A 19,176-nucleotide genomic window follows, 5' to 3' on the forward strand; every position below is an offset into this window, starting at 1 on the left:
CGCGGAGGAAGAGCTGGGGTGCTGCCTCGCAAGCGGGCTTCTAAAACGCCAAGGGCGAAGGAGGCCGAGAGGAGAGTGCTGGGGGGGGCTCTCCGTCCCCGGGACCCCAGGATGAGGTGAGCAGCACCGCGCTCCCCGCCAGCCCCGGCGGGGAACAGGCAGTTACCGGCACCGGCGGGGCCCGGGGCTCCGCGGGGCGGTGCAAAGGCCACCCAAAGCCCTGCCGCGGCCGAGCGCTGCCCCCGCAAGGAGCCCGGGGGGCTTCTCCGGGGGACCCCGGCGGGCTGCCGGCGGGTCCGCGCAGAGCGAGGCCACCCCCCGCCCCCGGCCGCGGCGACCGGCCCGCGCGCTCCCGCCGCGCGCCCCCCCCGCCCTCAGCCCGGTTTTGGCGGGAACGTGCCGGGAGCCGCCGCAGCCCCTGAGGGAGGGGGCTCCGCTGGCAGCGCCGCCGCCCGCCTCGGGCCTGCTGGATCCGCGCGTCGCCTCAGCGCCCGGCTGGGTCCCCCCATTCCCTGGGGTCCTGCTAAATCCCCCCCCCCCATCCCCTCTGCGTCCGTGAAATCCCCCTCCCCGCCATTCCCCTCCCTGCCTGGCTGGGCCCCCTCATCTCCTCAGGGCTCTGCCAAATCTCCCTCAGTTTCCTCAGGGCCTGTCTGGGTCAACCGCTAAATCCTCCCCCCATTGCTTCAACACCCGCCTGGGTCCCCCAACCCCTCAGATTCCACTACATCCCTCAGTCCCCTCAGGGCCTGGCTGGGTTCCCCCACCCTCTGAGGGTCCCACTGAATCCCCCCACCCCGTCCCCTCAGGGTCCCACTGAATCCCCCCACCCCGTCCCCTCAGGGTCCCACTAAATTCCCCCCACCCCGTCCCCTCAGGGTCCCACTAAATCCCTCCATCCCCTCAGTGCCTGGCTGGGTCCCCCCATCCCTTCAGACACCCTCAGTCCCTCCCACCCCATCCCCTCAGGATCCCACTAAATCCTCTCATCCCCTCAGTGCCCACCTGGGTCCCCCCCATCCCCTCAGGCCCCACTAAATCCCTCTTCCCCCTTTGTGCCCCAGGACCCTTCTCCCCTTGGAAGGGCAACAGCCCCGGGAGGTGGCAGCAGGGCCGGCGGGTGAGCCCTGGCCCAGGCACCATGTTCTACATGCATTTGCTCGTCAACAAGCGCGGGCCGCTGGCCAAAATATGGCTTGCAGCCCACTGGGAGAAGAAGCTGACCAAAGCTCATATATTTGAGTGCAATTTAGAGACTACCATTGAAAAGATCATCTCGCCAAAGGTACGCTATTAAATGACGAGGTGTCTTCTGGGGTAGAGGTGTACATCTTCAGTAAGGAATGGGACTGTTGCTATCGTGGAGACTGACTTAGTAGGACAAGTTTGTGGCTATTTCAAAACCAGTGTGAGGTAAACTCCTACCCTGATTTTATTCTTATGAGGAGTGGCTGAGGGAACCGGGGTTGTTTAGCCTGGAGAAAAAGAGGCTGAGGGGAGAGCTTATTGCTGTCTACAAGTACTGAAAGGAGGTTGGAGCGAGGAGGGTGCTAGTCTCTTCTCCCAGGTAACAAGCGATAAGACGAGAGGAAATGGCCTCAAGTTGTGCCGGGGGAGGTTTAGATTGGATATTAGGAAAAATTTCTTCATGGAAAGGGTTATCAAGCAGTGGATCAGGCTGCCCAGGGAAGTGGTGGAGTCACCATCCCTGGGGGTATTTAAAAGGTGAGTAGATGTGGTGCTGAGGGATATTGTTCAGTGGTTGAATTGGTGGTGTAAGGTTAATGGACTTGATGATCTTTAAAGGTCCTTTTCAACCAAAACGATTCTGTGATTCTATTCAGTTCTCACTCAGATAAAATCTCCATCCTGTTAAATGACAGTTCTATAAATACTTTACTTGCCCTTTTACTCCTGGAGATCTGTGGCATACATTTACAAACAGGGTAAGAGAACATCACCACAATACATTCCAGTGCATTTTTGCACACACTGGTAGAGCTCCAGACAGTGGTGTGTGGGCACCGATGGCCGAGGGATCACGGCACGTGGGTTTGAGCTGCTCATGAGGCAACACGAGCCCATCGGTGTGGTGTGGTAGCACTGGTCTTTCTTCAGAGACTTGGAGTAACTCTGTTAGTAACCTCTGCTTTCCCTTGCACGCTCTGCTGTCTACCATCATCATGACCACGTTGAGTGTGTTTGGTGCAGGAAGACTTTGCATAAATAAGGGCATAGTTATGGCCTTTATTTGCATACATTAGGGCATAGCTGGTGTGGTGTCTGCTCACTTAAATAACCAAAGGGTCAAATACTAGAACATGCACAGCTACTTTCTGTTTTGGGATGTGTTAGACTGTTTGTTGGCAGTCAGCTGAGATGTTTTAGGTAAAGTAAGAGCATCAGGCCTTGCGCTTCAGCGTGGCAACGCTTAGGAACAGAAGCAACTAAGAGCTCATGGCTCTGAAAATTCATTTCTGTTTACAGTGCTCTAGATCAGTACAAAGCCCGGCTGAATTTCGTAGAGCTCTGCACTGGTGTGTGTTACTGGAACTCTGTTCCTGCTGTGTAATATTTTAATTTTAATGTTTTTGCCAAAAATGCTAACTCCTGAATGTCTTTTTTTAAACCATCCAAGTTTACAATAGCTCTGCGCACCTCTGGACACTTACTCCTAGGAGTGGTGCGGATTTACCACAGGAAAGCAAAGTACCTCTTGTCAGACTGTAGCGAAGCTTTGACAAAAATGAGGACAGCCTTTCGCCCGGGTACGTACAGAATTCTGCATTTGTCCTTCTGTCCTTTACAGCTCTCATCTTAAAATTTAATTTTGGATGTTTTTGTTAAATACATTATTGATCCCAAAGGAAACTGAACGTATTGGTGCCTACTGCTGATGTGCAGTCTGGCTTAATTTAATGCAATTTCAGGTCTTCGACTCCTGTAAAAGCAGCAGTATCTTCAGTGGTCTTATGAGAAGCAGCTTGAATTCAGCCTCTGTTGCTAGATAATTAATTTTGATTTCTGATGACACCAACAACATGTCTAACAGCGTGTTCGTGCCCGACCTGACCGTGTGTTTTGCGCTCTAGCCGTGCAGCCAGCGAGAAGGGAGCAGAGATGACTGAGTCCTTTTCCCACGGGCTGTATGTTTGTTGTACTCAGGCACCAAACGGGGAGGCACTGTTGTCTAAAAAAAGGCAAAGACCAGGACCCCAGCGTCCATTGCCAGCATTAATGAGCTCTGTGACCTGGTCTGGTCTGTGAATATCTCCTCTACATTATTCTCAAGGATACGATCGTGATTAGTTAGTTAACATTTCTAAATCTCTAGAAGAAACACTTAAGATAAGTACGTGGTACTATCTCTTTTGAATAGATACTATAGTAGCTTATAGAGGACTGCACAGCACAAGAACAAGAGACAAGGGCCACAGCTGCAGCGAGGGAAACTCCAGATAGGTCTAAGGGAGAAAAAATCCACAGTGGAAGTGGTAAAGTGTTGAAAGCGGCTGTCCAGGGATGCTGTGGAATCTCCATCAGCAGAAACACTCAGAAGTGATCTGACTTAGAAATTAACCCTGCTTTGAGCAAGAAGTTGGATTAGATGACCTTTGGAAATCCCTTCTCACCCAGCTTGCTCCAGGATTCTCTGATTACCAAGGATTTACAGTCTCACTTCATAATTATTTGATGCTGGAGAATAGCGTTATACAGACACGGGAGAGAGAAAGAAAACGCAATAATTCATTTGAAGTGGTGTGAGAAACTCTAGGCTGTCAACTGTGAGAATCTTTCAGGGACTTAAAGCAGCTGTTCATGAACCCCATGTCTGTGTACAGCATTTCAGGCCCTGCAGCAGCACGCTCTTCTGTGTCTGTCTGTAAACACGTGGCTTCTAAAGTCCATGTAAATTACGCATTTTAATTCCAATTGTCCTGTTGACAAAGTGACTGAGCTTTGCCTTTTTGTTATTTAGAATTGCAGCAGACCTTCCTGGCAGGTTTATAGTCCTATTATACCTACTTAGGAGGACATTACTTTTATTTTATTGGTACTTATTTTGTTATGTTGTCTGTTTCTTTTAGGACTTGTCGACCTTCCGAAAGAGAACTTTGAGGCTGCTTATCAGGCCATTACACTGCCTGAAGAATTTCATGATTTTGAAACACCACTACCTGATTTAAAGTAAAAGTTTCCCTAGTTTTTCTTCATTATTTTAGTATTTTCAAAAGTAGAAGATATCCCTGCTGTTATCTGATCAAGACTTAGATGGAATTGTTTTGATTTGATAACTGGATTCTCCTAAATTCCTGAGTCAGCTTTACAGGGCTACAGTCACAGGAATGGTGCTTTTGTAGAGTTCCCCAAAGTCTGTTTAATCAACAGACCTTTACAATGAAATAATGTATTGAACTTAGACTTCAGGATTTTCTGATTTTAAATTGTCTGAGTGAAGCCTGCAAACGAGTTACTGAGCTCAAGAGCAGATATAAAATTTAGTATAAATCCTGTTGTAAGACGAAGGAAGCTTTGGCTAGTAACCACGCAACGTTGCACTGCTCCACTGTGTAACTGCGTTTAATTTCTGCTCCGTTGCTCTTTGGGACCTGGGTATTTTATCAGCAGCAGTCAGCTTGGCTCCCCATGAAAAGCCAGCATATTTCTTTGGCTTTTCTGACACGAGTCAGCATTAATGTAGAAAAAAGATAAAAAACAGGAGGCCAAGACATGTTTCTGATGGCTCTGATGCCTGCAAAGGTTGGGGATATCAGCCTTCCACTGAGGTTTACTTTACAGATGATGGTGTCACACTAATTGGGTGACTTCTGGGTGACAAGTGTCCATAGATAGCAGGGCTTGGATGTGAACAAACTCACATAAGCCCGAGATTACAGGCAGAAAAGGGTGGGGAAATATGAAATATGGAGAGGAGGATGAGTGCTTCCCTTGTCCTTATAAATATGTCTGCTGGTTCTTGAGGGGTTGCTTTCTGAGTATCATTTGCTTGTGGAGTTCCAGGTGTGGGGGTATTTCAAAGCTGAGTTAGCCAAATGCTTTCCCCTCCTCATGGACCCCTCCCCAGCTCTTGCAGCTTCAGTCTTCACCGTACAGCGTACGCTGGGGATCGCACAGGAGCTTGCTTAGAGGTATCCATTTTAACAAACACACAGCACCCGTTTGCCATATGCTTGTTTTTAGCTTTTAGAGGGAATTCAAAGCAGTGAATTTTATCAATAAAATCTTAAATGGCTTGAGCACAAACAGCTTTGGGAAACAGTTGTTCTGTCTCCACAGAAGTGAGGATCAGCCAGGGTGCTTTCAATGCCATAGAAAACAGAAACTATCTTTTGGGGGTTTGCAATAAAACATCAGGGTTGCAGACTGTTTAGAAACAAGTTTTCTCGTTCCAGCTGAATGGTCAGTGGGTTTCAGTTCACCCTATATTTGTATAATGTTTTTTTCATCAGTGCCATTGATGTTGCTGAACATTTTACCTTGAATCAGAGCAGAGCTGAAGACATCACACTTACAGAGGATTACGAAAGCAATATGCTTCTCTGTGATAGAAACTTTGGTGAGAGAAGTTGAGAAATTGGAAATATTCCATAAGGAAAAATGTGTTTTATGCAACATTTTGTACAGTCTGAGTCCTTTCCACATGTGAAAAACCTATTATTAAAAGTGCATTTGCTTCATACTTGTGTTGATTGGCCTGTCATACTGTCTTATGCTTAAATTTCTGTGTAAGTACTCTCCCTAAGCAATATGATATTGGAAAATGAGAATCAAACCCAACATTTTCTGATTTTTACCGAATTAGCTAAAATTGTTTCTTGTTTATTCCATTTGAGGTATGAGATATCTTACAATTTTTAAAAAATTATTTGAAAAATTATTTGAAAAATTATTTGAAAAATTTGGAAATGGATAAATATGTGTTTCAAAAGTTGCTGCAGATGAAGTATGAGGCATTCTGTGTTTATTCAGATGAAGGACCATATGCACTAAGGAAACAGAGCTTTGATGGCAGCTTCTTAAGGAGCAGCAACAGTCTGGTGGTCGATCACAACTCTGTGAGTGTGAGTGGAGACAAGTCTGTGATGCAGGAAGACACTTACTGTTTTGAGCGTGACTGTTTCGGAGACGAGGAGGATGCTGCAGATATGATTGGTAGGGCTTGCCACAGATAAACAGAATCAGTTTCTTTCTAAATATTTTTATTCTTACAGGAAAACAAACAAGACAGCATGAAAGTGATCGTTTTCAAACATAAATTCTGTATTTTTTGTTGCTTTCCTACTTCCTTCTTTTTCCTACTTGTCACTAAATCTATGATCACTTAGACATTGCCAAGTAAAATTGAATCATAGAAGATATTTCAGTTTTTTAGAGTTAAAGGCATTCAATTTGTACTTAATGTTTAACAATTTGGTTTATATTTTCAAAGGTGAAATACTGCAGCATTTTAATCTTTGTAATAACAAAGGCAGCAAAGTAGCTTCTACATCTTTATGGTTTAGAGTATTTATGTAAACCTTTATAGATTTATTCCTTTTAAACAATATCAATATACTTTTCAAAGAAAAGGTGGAAATCTCAAAATTAAGGCTAACGTTCTCCTTTGTGTGCCGTTGAAGGCAGACGTATCACTGACAGCCATCTGCAGAAGCTGAGCGGTTTTTGTTTGCAGAGAATTAACCTTAAATAAGTAACATTAGGCTGTATCAGGCTATTTCACAACTGCTGAGGCTCAGAATGATTAAAACTCTGCATTTTGTATTTAAGAAATCCTGTTGAGGGATGAGCAGAATGACCTAGACAAAGACATTCTTGATGTGGAGGAAGAACGTCCTTTGTCACAAGATCTGCCAGAGAACAGCACAGCCAGTGAGTTTGCAGCGTCTGCTCCCTCCTACTCACACGAACCCTCTGCTCCTGTGTTAGTGCCTGAAGTTACTCCCGTTCAGCTTTGTAGGATACCCCGTGCCTTCTTCCTGTGTTCGTGTCTTTTGCATTTTTCTAATATGCCTCATCCACCATTTTAGATATAATTTCATTTGACCTAGGGATTCCAGATTTGTAGCTTGCCACGGCTTAGAAACACTTTTGTGTGACCTCCTGTTGGATACGCTGTTGATCCACCCTCAGACAGGAGGATATCACTTTTGTAGAGGAAAGGAAACTGAGTAAGGGTATGCTGTGACTTTGAACTTTTACCTATGAGTATTTCTGGCTTCGTATTTCAGCAACAAGTGACACTTCAGTAGCTCATAAAGGTGGGGTTAGTCTTTTTTGGGGTTGATAATGATGAAATTAATTTTTGAAAAGTGTTTCTGCAATTTTTTTTTCTGTCTTAAACCCTTATATACCCCATTGCACTCTTTAAAACTGAGTAATCTGCAACAGCTTTAAGGGGAAACAGTGGCACTTTCCCCTCCTTGCACTGGCCTTGTTCCTTTTATGTTGACAGAAATGTCCACGCTGCCCTGCAGTTGCCTGGAACTGGAAACAGATATGTATTGAAACTAAACACTTTTTCCCCTAAATTATTTTCGTCAGATGGGTTTTCCTCCAGATCAGTTCTTCAGTCTGTTCCCCAACCGGGTCATACAGGCTCTGGTGTCAGCAGAGGGAAGTGAGCTGTGCTGAAAATGAGCAGCAGCAGTGCCAGTACTGGTTAAAGTGGTTCTGAGATTATAGACAAAATAATAGTTTTCTAATTCTGATCATTTTTGTCTGATCTCGTTCTGTGTCATGAGATTGAGACAGTGTTCCATCTTGTTTAATTTGGGTTATTTGCTGGTTTTCTTCTAGTTGAGTCCAACTGTGCAGACACCACCATTAAGAAAGTAAATCCTACAATAAATGAACCAATACTTCTCTTGGAAGAAGAAGGATTTGTGCTGGAGCCAGTCGATGATACAGGTCAGAACTCGATCAGTTTCTTGCTGAATGTCTGTGTTACTACATTTGTTTTTCTTCTTGTTAGTGAAAATATTTGCAAAACTGATTATTCTCACTTTAGATTTCATTGGCTCCTGCTGTCAGAGTTCTATTTTATGGTAACTATTATTCAAAAACAGCATCATGTTGTTCATCTGATCTGCCCAAATCTCTGCTTACACTTTCTTCCATGCACCAACTCAAGTTTTGTTGCCCTGAAGTTCCAGCTGAAGAACTTTTATTGCTAGTGACCCATCAGTGATTTTTATGTGTAAAATAACAATCTTAAAACTTTCAAACCTTTGTAAAATTTTGTTTTGTGAACTTTTAACTTTAATAAGATCCAAAAAGAAAAATGTTTCCTTTCTTCTGGGGGTAAATCTAAATGTCACCTCTCATGGTGGTGGCTGTTAGCAAATAAACAAGTTCATATTGACACTAATATTTAGAATACTGTAATTTCCAGCCTGACAAAATAATATTCAGGAAGTTATGGCTGTATAACTAATCCCTGTGTCTCTTCTGTGTTTACTATGTACATTTTAAGTAAATTGGTAAAGGATTAAACTGACAAATACAGATATGAATTATGAGGTAATGAAACCTGTTGAGTACATCAGCAGTTCTTGCAACAATTAACTTCCTGATGGATTAAAGATAGCAACCTGCCCATGTGATTCACAGTGAGATTTTTTTGTGCTTAAGTGTTCTGTGAATAGGCCTTATTAGACTTTTTTTTTTTAATACTTGCTCTATTTAGCTGTCAACCAGAGGAAAAAAGCCAAAAGAAAGAGGAAGCTGCTTGTGGATGTAGACAAGGAACTCAGCTGCAAAGCTATATACAACCAGCTTAACAACTGTGCAGACATCCTTGCTACGTTAGACCTCGCACCCCCAACAAAAAAAACAATGATGTGGAAGGAATCGGGAGGCGTGGATAAACTCCTGTGCCATGCTACACAGCCTGTGGTTCATGCCGAGCTGCAAATGGTAACGATCAACTCCTTGTTGGTTTTTATGCCACTGTGTAGATCATGGGACTGTTGCACATCTAGGATCTAACTGTGAGAGTTTGGCAGAGTTGGTTTTGTGGGAACTCCCAGCAAACTGCGGGTGCGCAGCATCATGGAAACTACTGTTCTGCAGTACAGTTCAGGTGCACACCTGATGGTTATTTGCATACTCACCACTAATTGCTTCATCAGAAAAACCATCTGTAGGGCTCACGGCTTTAACCTCCAGCACTCCAGCTACAAGTAAAGAATGACAAAGCAACCTGAGAGCTGATGTTTCACCTGACTGATTGTACACTAACACACAATTTTTGTTATTTCTGTCAATTGCTTTCCTCCTTTCTACTTTGTTCTATTATTTTCTGGTTTGTTTCTGCTCTACAATCAATATGAGACCACGTCTTTATTCTGCATTTACTTTAAAGGTACATAAGGCTTAAACATTATTATTATTATTATATTGTTAACGGGTTTGCAAAGATGATACACCAATTTCTTTCGTACTTTCTCAACTGGCTGAAGCTGGCAGCAGGGTCTCCAGGCAAACCGCTCCTCAGGGCCCTCACAGCAGCACAGCTTCCCCACTTAGAGTCGAGGTGGAGAATTACAACTTGCTCTTTACGAGGATGAAAAATACTCACACACCAGTACGTGGGGAGAGAAATCCACACACAGATACCTGCAGGTGTTTCTTCCTCTCATCCCTCCTTACTCGCTGGCTTTGAGGAAAAATGATCCAAGCTGTTCCTAAGACGTTCCCTCATGGAGTTCACTGCCAAAGTTGAAGCTGCAAAAGGAAATAACTTATTTTTTTTTTAAACTGCAGGTTTTTGGAATGACCTAATTCAAAGCTCTAAACTCTAGGTTGCAGTAATTAATATACACTCATATTCATACCTTTGTGTTGATGTTTGCAAATAATCTAACGTGACATTCTGAAAACAAATACATACAAATAATTGTTTTCAGTTGTTTGCAAAATGCTTCAAGAGTCACGGATTTAAGATGAGAAGTGGAATACAGAGGGAGTCTAAAACTGAAGAAACAAGAAAAAAGCAAGACACCACAGGTATTATTTTAATTAAACCTGTTAGAAAATATTTTCTAATTTACATAATGTTTGAGACACGTGCATGGTATTTGTGTGCAGTGTTCTACAAATCAAAGGCCAAAATAGTTCAGTGTTAGGGAAATTGGCTGTTAATTATTTTTAAAAAAAGTTCTTTGTTTTTATATGTATTTTGCTGTTCTTTTGTTCCTTAGATCAGAAATGAAATGCAAGTCTTTTCCTTCCTTGTGGCATAAGGAGGTAGTTTTGGTTCCACCTTTGGCTTCTCTAATTATCTACCAAACTCCAGATTTTTTTTTTTTTTTTAAAGCTTCCCACTTATTCTGAGTTTAATCAAACCACTCTCCAAATTCCCAAATTCAAGTAAATAACTTCCATTTGTATCTTGAAGATTGTGTTTTGGTTGATATCAAACCAGAAGAGATGTTCCATTTTAGATCTGAGAAGGTGATGTATCTGCTTTCACTCCTTTGCTCTGCTAGAAATCTAATCTGTGTGGCTGCCTCAGCAGTTAAATGTCCTTCTGCCGTGGTCCTCTTGGGAAGGATATTTATTCTGTATTTACTCATGCTGGCTCTTACTCTCACAGATTGCTAGACTAGAGTGTGATTTTTGTTTTTCAATTTATTTTTTTTAAGGTTCACAGCAATTTCCTCTTAAACCTTGGGTTTTTTGTTAATACAGAGATGCCGATAGTAGAAGAGCCAAGTTACCTGCAGGAGTCAGCTCATCCAGAGACTGAGAGGAAAAATGGAAACGATTTGTTTATGTTGACATCAGAGAATAACAGAAATGGAACTGATGACAACTGTGGTGGAACTATAGTGAGCAGTTTCCATAGTTCTAGAGACCTAAATGTATTTATTGGTTTCATTTAATCTAGGGTTCCATTTAAAACAACTTCTAAAATTACTAATATATGTTTGAAAAGGATGCTAAAGACAGCCCGTACAGCATTAAGCTGTTAGTGTCATGAAAGTTTATTTATAGGCACTTTGGAAGATTCTCACCATGAATTGAATTAATTAAGGTGTCTATTAATCAGTATAGATTACAGCCTAATCACTAAGTATGAAGAGAACCTTAATATGAAATATAACCTCTTTGTTATAAAGAGATAATTTTTATCCTTTATAAAGATGTAGATCCAGCTGTAGGATAAGGACTACCACAAGGTCCTTTGTGCAAAGAGACACGGCAGAAATAGCAACTAGGAAATCATTTTGGAAAATGTTCATGATAATAAATTCTTGGAGAAGCCTTACGTAATTGAGAACTACATTGCATGCACAAATTGTGACGCCTATTGATCATCCTCTCTTCTCACAGCAGGATGGAACCGCTTTCTCTGACAGCTCCTTGCTGGTGAACACCTCCCTGGGCCAAGAAGCTGAAACACAGCAAGCCGAGTTAACAACTGTATGTGCACTCAAAGCTGACAACTTTGGCTTATTTTAGAAGAGAACTGTGTTCTCAGAAATATTTCCAACAAAAAAGTGATGGCCTCATGGATTTACAGTGAATTTTGGTGTACTGACATCGTTGTTAGTACATATTTTGCCAGTCAAAAACTTTATAGCTTGATAATTGGGGATTTGTGTATTCCAGCATTCAAAGACAGCTCCTTGTGTAGAGGTTGTGCTTCCTCCAAGAAGGGAACAGTTTCTGGACTCACTGGCTGTGAGGATGCTCAGACACTCTCAAACAAGGGTACTCTTCTGTCCACTTCAGAGGTTAAGCCCAAAATCTTAAGCTGAATTCTTGAACATCCTGTTTGGCCCCTGACCAGTACAAATCCTGTCGGCATCCCAGGCACGCTGAACGGTGTCTTGGTGTGAAGCTGCCACCCCAGGGCTCCCTGGGACCACTTCCACAGTACCTAACGTGCACCTGATCTGCCTCTGTAGTGGGAAGAATATAAAGTTAATGTTCTTTTCTTGGCCCAGATATCCCCAGTATGGCCATCAAAATGCCCAGCTCCAGCTGGGTTTTCAATTAGGCTGGAACTCTTGGCCTGTTTCTCATCATGTTGTGTGACTTTTTACACATGCTGTGTCACCTTCTGTTCCATTTCCTCTCCAGGAGCTAACGAGGAACGGGAAGGACAGTGAAGAAATAAGGTGGAGCAAAAGAACTCTTCAGTTATTAAAAACTTTACAGGTACCAGTGCTGGATTTTGTAATGCAGTGCCAAAACCAGGTGTTGGTTTCAGTTGGACCCTGTCAGAAAATCTCCTCCTTACGCTGCTGACCACATTGCTGCCTCTCACACGCAGCTGACTGGGTGTTTACATGGGAAAGCAGGATTCTGAGTGCCTGGCGTGGTGTCCTCTCCCAGAGCTGCTGGAATCACAGAGTTTTCTGACCGTTTGCTCCCATGGCAGCGTTTGCTGTCACGCTGAGCCCTCGCTCTCTTCCTGCTAGGAGCCTGCTCTGGAGTATCTCTACAAAACCCAACTCCTGGCTGCTCAGGGGTTGCCAGATCTCAGCTGAGCACTGCAGGGTGTCAGCATTTGGCTCTTCATCTGCCTGAGCTGTCTCTGAGATGAAGGCTTAGGGAAATGAGGGAGGGTTATGGTAAAAAGAAAGCTGGTAACCCCTTCTTGAAGAGGTTTTGATGCCGTGGTGCTTTCAAGGCGCTTGACGTTCAGCAGGGAGGGTGGCCTTTGCAGCCTTGGTTGTTTATAAAAGTTATTTTATGTGATCATATTTCCAAGGTTCTGTGCAATGCTCATAAATAAATACTTCCACATAAGTGTAGCCAGTAAAAACCAAGCAATAATAGCGCTGTGTAAATGCAGATGCCCAGATCAGACCCCGTTCCAGCAGCGCTCTGAGGCTCAGGCTCTGTGGGATCTGGTTTTACCATCAGTGGAGCCAACCTGACCGATTTTCTCTCTCCCCTCATGCAGCACCTGAGGAGAGCCGGCGCCCGGGCCTTCAGCTTGCGGGAGCTCTGTGGGAAACACAGCCGGAAAGAGGCCGCCGCCAAGTTCTACATCTTCCTCGTCCTAAGGAAGCAGGAGGTGGTTGAGCTGAGCCAGAGCGCTCCCTTCGCTGACATCACAGCCACCCTCGGCCCCATGTTCGACGCTCGCTGACATCATGTGGTATTCTAATAAAAATAAATCTTGTTCTAATTTTTTCCAGGAATTGTATTTCCTGGCAAAATGATTGAAAGTCTTGTCAAAGCGCGGTGGGAGAGCAGAGCTCTTTCCTTTATAGAGCAGCAATCAGAGCAGTCTGCTAAGCTCTCTTAACCAAAAACTTTATTCTGTTTGAAATTATTCCTTTCAAAAAACGTTCAGTATTTGCTATCTTAAGGTCTAGGAAGCTGCTTTCTCCAGCCTCATTTGCGGGTGTTTGGGCAGAGAGAAGTTACCCTGCCCCAAGAAGAGCCATGTAAGCTGCAGGAAGAAATCCTCTTTCCTCAAACTCCTGATGTTTTAGATTCTATGGAGCACGTTTAAAGACTAACACTTTTATTTATGTGTAGACCTATTTAAAAACAGATGTTAAACTGGAATGTTATTAGTTCTTGGATTATTTTATCTAATTTAGGATGAGTTTTAATGCTTTTACTGTCATTTTGTAATGGTAAAGTTGCATCAAACCTGTGACGCAGGGGATGGGTGCGTTGTGTTGCAGTGCTGTGGGTGCGCTGACGTCTCTTAATGTGAAATCAATAAATATCACAAGACGATGTTCCCTGAGCTCTTGATGTTTGTTCTGAAGGAGCAAAACTGGCAGCTGCCCCAACCCTTCCTTGGGTTCGCCTTCTCACAGTCGGCATTTGCTGTGATTTTCTTAAACCCTTTTTCTCCCCCAAAAGCCATCTGAAATGACTGCGCATCTCGCGCCGAAGCTGCGGCCTGCGCCACGGCTGCCACGTGGTCCCAGCAGCTCCAGTGGCAGCAGAGGCGACAACTCATTAATTTTCCTTTCAAGGAGAGAGGCTGTGGATTGGATTCACCAGGAAAGGGGGAACAAAAGGAGGCTGGAGGCGAGCAGGGGGCAGGCAGGAATAAATGAGAGGCAGGATCTATGGACATTCAAAATAGCCTCTGAATAAAGGAGGTACCAACCTTGTAGGAAATAGTCCTGGAAGAAAGACTCGGGTGTATTTACACAACAGGTTTGTCAGCACCCAGCCATAACCGCAGGGGTGTCACGAGGGGACCTGGCAAGGCAGGGTGGGGGGCGTGAGTCGGGCTTTCATCTCCACCAGCCGCGCTCAGCTCTTGGCCTCGGGCCCAGGCTCTGCTCCACGTGAGAACCGTTTCCCTCCATCATGTGTGCACACATGTAGGACGGTACATGTGTGTCTGTAACACGGCTGGGCCTGTCTGCGCTTCTCGCCATGCTCCCAGGCTCTGGAGGGGTGTCTGCAGCCGACCTCAGTCACCAGAGCAGCCCAGTACATCACGCTGTGGCTCCCAGTAAGCGCCCAGCCGCCTCGCCCTGGGTGTCTGCTCGTTAAATAATTTGGAAGGGTCACGCTCGGTAGCTACAGAAGGAAACGTGTAGGTAGAGCCGTGGGTAACCAGACACTGCGTGAGGGATGAGATCACAGAATCCCAGAATCAACCAGGTTGGAAGAGCCCTCTGGGATCATCGAGTCCAACCATTGCCCTGACACCACCATGGCAACTAGACCAGGGCACTAAGTGCCATGTCCAGGCTTTTCTTAAACCCCTCCAGAGATGGTGACCCCACCACCTCCCTGGGCAGCCCCTTCCAATGGCTAATGACCCTTGCTGAGAAGAAATGCTTCCTGATGTCCAACCAGATGCGTCGTGCCGGTGACGACCAGCACCATTTCCCACCGAGGGGACCCTCCAAGTGCCAGCCCTGGGCAGCAGCTCGGCTTTGCTGGCGCTTGTCGCCCTCAGTCCCGGCCCCGGGGCTGGCGGTGTCGCCGCCACCGGCCTCACCGCGAGGGACCGGGCCGAGGCAGAGCTGCTCATTTGGGGATTTATTTTACTTTATGAAAGTGCGTCATGAATTAGGCGCGCGGTTGTGCTCGGGACTGGACTCGTTCGATGGAAATTACGGCGATGGGGGGGACTCCACGGGGCGGGTGGCCGCAGAGGGGGCTGCCCCGGCTCCCCCGTCCTCCTCCTCCTCCTCCGGGGTTACGCGGGGAGAGGAGCCGAGCGCGACCCGCCGGCCCGGGGCACCGGCAGCAGCCGCCCGCGGGGCGGGGGGGGAAAAACCTCAAAAACCGGCTTTTTTGGGGCGCTGCGCCCCGGCAGAGCGGAGTTACCATAGAAACGGGGGGAAACCCGGCGGGGGGGGAGGCGCCCGCGCCGCCGCCGCTTTAAGAGCGCAGAGGAGGGAGCAGATTACGCAGCTGCGAGGCTCATCCCTCCCTCCCCGCTCCATCCCTCCTCCATCCCTGCCTCCCTCCGCCGCGCTCCCCGGCCGCCCCGCCGCACCCATGGAGGCCGGCGCAGGTGATGGAGGTGGCGGGGGGGGGACGCGGGGATGGAGGGGGGGACACACGGTACCGCTCCGCGCTCCGCTCCGCGCCGCTCACCGCCCGCTCTCTCCCTTCCCCGCCAGGTCGCTGAGCCCCCCCCGGCGCCGCCGCCCCCGGACACCGGCGGGGCCCGCGCAGGTGAGCGGGGCGGGGGGCGGGCGGGGGGCGGCGGGGCCGCCGTGGCTCATCGCTGCTGTCTGCAGAGCCGGGGGGGACCCGCAGCACGGGGATGCTCTGCATCGGGCGGGGGGGGGCACGCAGCGGGCCCGCAGCACACCCGCACCGCACGCACCGGGCACCCGTCACACCCGCCGGACCCACAGCACACCCACATCACACGCTGGACCCATGTCACGCTCACCAGACCCACATCTTCTGTACCCGAACCCGCACCGCGTGCACCTGGACCCACAGCACACGCACCGGTCCTGCACCACAAGCACCAGACCCATATTGCATGAACGGGGCCCGCACAGCGTGCATCGCACACGCATCGCGCTCGCCAGACCTGCAGTGCACCCGCCAGACCCTCCCTGCGTGCACCAGACCCTCCCTGCGTGCACCAGACCCTCATCACATGCATCAGACCCGCATCACACGCACCAGACCCACATCATATGCACGAGACCATCCTTGCATGCACCGGATCCCCTCTGCATGCGCCAGACCCGCATCACACGCACCAGACCGGCATCACACGCATGAGACCCACATCACACGCATGAGACCCTCCCTGCATGCACCAGACCTGTATCACATGCACCAGATCCCCCCTGCATGAACCAGACCCACATCACATGCACCAGACCCGCATCACACTCATCAGACCCTCCCTGCATGCACCGGATCCCCTCTGCATGTGCCAGACCCTCCTCACACGCACCAGACCCGCATCACACGCACCAGAACCTCCTCACACGCACCAGACCCACATCACACGCACCAGACCCACATCACGTGCACCAGACCCCCTCTGCATGCACCAGACCCTCATCACAGGGACCAGACCCCCATCATATGCACGAGACCATCCTTGCATGCACCGGATCCCCTCTGCATGCACCAGACCCTCCTCACACGCACCAGACCCGCATCACACACACCGGACCCTCCCCGCATGCGCCAGCCCCACATCTGCTCATGCAGCATCCCGACGCGTCTCCCGGCACCGCGGGGCGTTGCAGGAGCCGGCGCTGCTCTGCAACCGGGATTTTATTGTTTAATGGCTTTAATGCTCCATCTCCGAAGGGCTACAGCAAATCCACGAGCTGATTGCTGCGCCGGGCACCCTTTTTCTCTCCTCCCAGCAAGGTCAGTGCTGCCTGGCTGCCGCACAGGAACCCGCTGCCGTGCAGTTGTTGTGCTTATAAAATCCCGGTGGTTCCCACCCTGCCTCAGCCGTGGGTGTGTTGTGCCGTGACCTTGCGCCAGAAGGTACCAGCCCCGATCTCCAGGGCCGCAGAGGTCCCTGGCCGGGGGTCAGGAGGGGACGATGCCTGTGCTTGTGCCCCAGCAGCGTCGCAGCGGGCTGAGGCAGGAGGTTTGGCGTGCCAATAAAGTAGGGCACCGCTGCGGTGCCGAGCCCTGGGGATGATCCACCGTGGGCACCGTCTTCCCCAGCCCTCGTTCAAGGTGGAGGGTGGTCAGGGGAGGCCTGCTCCCACCGAGGCTGCGCGGGGGGGGCGAGGGGAGGGGTAGCTGCTGTGCTGACAGCTGGATTTCTCTTCCATGTTTTTTTTGCCTGTGTATCCCAAAGGATTTGGCTCTTCTTCCTGCTCAAGGGTTGCCCAGCAGGGCACCCGCACGGGATGGGCTGGGCATCCCCGACCTGCCACCCTTGGGTAGGGCCGTAGGGTTGGCATCCCGGGTGTCCTGCTCCCATGGCAAGAGCTGCTGCTGCAGCGTTCGTCACGGAGCCCTTTTCCCTTTCCCCTTCACCTCCAGAGGCCCCAGCAGGAGGCCAGCCCGTTCCCTCTGCTCGGGCACCTTGTTTTTAGCTAACGAGGGCCGGGAATCGCCACCTCCCCGGCTGGTGCCGCAGCCAGGTCAGCTGGAAAAGCGATGAGCTGCATAACCCGATCTTTCCGAACGGTCTCTGTTTTCCTGTGATCTCCGGGCGCCAACTCAGCGTTTTATAACAAACAGGAGCATGAAAGGAGATGCTCCTGGGTCTCGTTGCGTGATACAACAACTCTTAGCAAAATTGATTTTTCTGGTGGCGTTGCATAAACATCCCGTGCGTTTTGTCCCTGCTCTTGCCCCGAGCACTCTGCTCTGGTGTGAACTGGGGCATCTCCCTCTGTCTGGGACCCAGGTGAAGCTCTGCCTGCTTTGGGATGAGCTGGAGCAGGGAGCAGAGCTTCCCTGAGCCTCTGGAAGCTCAGGAGCAGGAGCAAAGCAGCCCCTGTCCCCCCAAAAACCCGCTGTGGCAGGAGGAGGAGCGCAGACACGGGCACTGCCGTGCCCCAGGCAGGTGGGGTTTGCCTCTGGCAGCTCCGACGGTGCCCACGGCGCTGACCCCCCCCTTGGGAGCCCTGGTTGTTCCCCAGAAAAACGACGCTGGGATTTCCCTCCCCCTTGTTGCTCTCTGCTTTTCATCTTGTTGGTACAGGAAGGCTGAAAATGTCCCGGCTGGTGGGGAGGGACCCGCAGGGACGGCACGGTTCTCTTTGGGTGTCTGCAGAAGGGGTACAACTGCTCTTGGACGCCTGGGCTTGGTGCCACCATTGCAACACACCCTGATGCGTTGAGGGAAACAAGGGGATGGGGCAGCGCGGTGGGAACCCCCCGAAGGAAGCGGCGAGCGAGAACTCTGGGGAGACGCAGCGGGTGCTGGGCCCGGGCGGCTGCGTGCTGAGGGCCGGGGCTGCCAGACGAGCCCGCCGGCTCCTGCACCTTCTCTGCGTGTCCCTGCGGGGATGGGACGAGCTGGTGGGGCAGCTCGGGCCAGCGCAGCAGGCGGTTCCTGCAGAAGGCGAGCGAAGAGAGATGCGTTGGGAGCGAGCGCCTGCGGTGGCCAAACCTCAGGCAGAACGGGCTGAGGAGTCACCAGAGGCTTCACTGAGCCCATGGCGAGGGTCTCTCCGGGGGTCTTGGGCCCTGTTTCCCACGCAGGAAGCTTCTGGCAGGAGCAATACGTGCCCAGCCCCGTCTATCCCTCGCTGGCACGGTCGGGGGATCCAGCGCGGCGCGGGGAAGCGGCAGCTTTCAAGCCAAGGAGGCATCTCTGCGGGGCAGCGATCCCAAACTGATGGGGGAGCTGCAGTTCCTGGGGAAATCTGCGCTGCTTCTCCCTTCCTCGCGTTTCAGGGGTGATAAGACAATCCCGGGTTGCCTCTTGCTGTCCCTTTGCGCTGTAGCTGCCTGTAATTCCCAGGGCAGAGGCGGAATTCCCTCTGCCTTTAGGTACCAGCAGCCACGTACCGTGTGGGAAGGTGTGTTTTCAGCTTCGGGGCCACGTCTGCCCAGCCTGGCTCTCCTCGGCAGCCCGTGGGCACGGGGAGGCTTTTGGGGAGGCTGAACTGGCCCATCGACTCGTTGGGAATAAAGACAGGGACGGTTTATTGCCGGTGATTAAATTCAAGCCTGCTTGTGCCAGGCGCCCTGGGGCAGCCTGGCAAGGCAGAGCCGGTACCCGGCCGGGAGAGGATGGGCAGCCCAGCACCT

At 49.2% G+C, this 19,176-nt stretch overlaps 1 protein-coding gene across 1 annotated transcript; it reads left to right on the plus strand.

Annotated features, from left to right (window-relative positions):
• The first annotated feature begins 1,141 nt into the window (after positions 1-1,141).
• RAD21L1 (RAD21 cohesin complex component like 1) lies at positions 1,142-13,129 on the plus strand. Its single transcript, XM_068416472.1, has 13 exons — positions 1,142-1,285; positions 2,639-2,768; positions 4,089-4,188; positions 5,472-5,578; positions 5,992-6,174; positions 6,790-6,891; positions 7,819-7,929; positions 8,708-8,937; positions 9,930-10,029; positions 10,714-10,853; positions 11,359-11,448; positions 12,112-12,189; positions 12,941-13,129. Exons 1-13 carry the CDS (start codon positions 1,142-1,144, stop codon positions 13,127-13,129), a joined length of 1,704 nt encoding a protein of 567 aa, XP_068272573.1.
• Positions 13,130-19,176: the final 6,047 nt, after the last annotated feature.

This window comes from Nyctibius grandis, chromosome 19, assembly GCF_013368605.1.
Source record: "Nyctibius grandis isolate bNycGra1 chromosome 19, bNycGra1.pri, whole genome shotgun sequence".
NCBI lineage: Eukaryota > Metazoa > Chordata > Aves > Nyctibiiformes > Nyctibiidae > Nyctibius > Nyctibius grandis.

Excerpts from the sequence above, each read along its gene's own strand:
- RAD21L1 (XM_068416472.1), top strand. The coding sequence starts at position 1,142 with ATGTTCTACATGCATTTGCTCGTCAACAAGCGCGGGCCGCTGGCCAAA. Across the intron at positions 4,189-5,471 it reads ACACCACTACCTGATTTAAA|TGCCATTGATGTTGCTGAAC; the intron begins GTAAAAGTTTCC and ends TTTTTTCATCAG. Across the intron at positions 6,892-7,818 it reads GCCAGAGAACAGCACAGCCA|TTGAGTCCAACTGTGCAGAC; the intron begins GTGAGTTTGCAG and ends GTTTTCTTCTAG.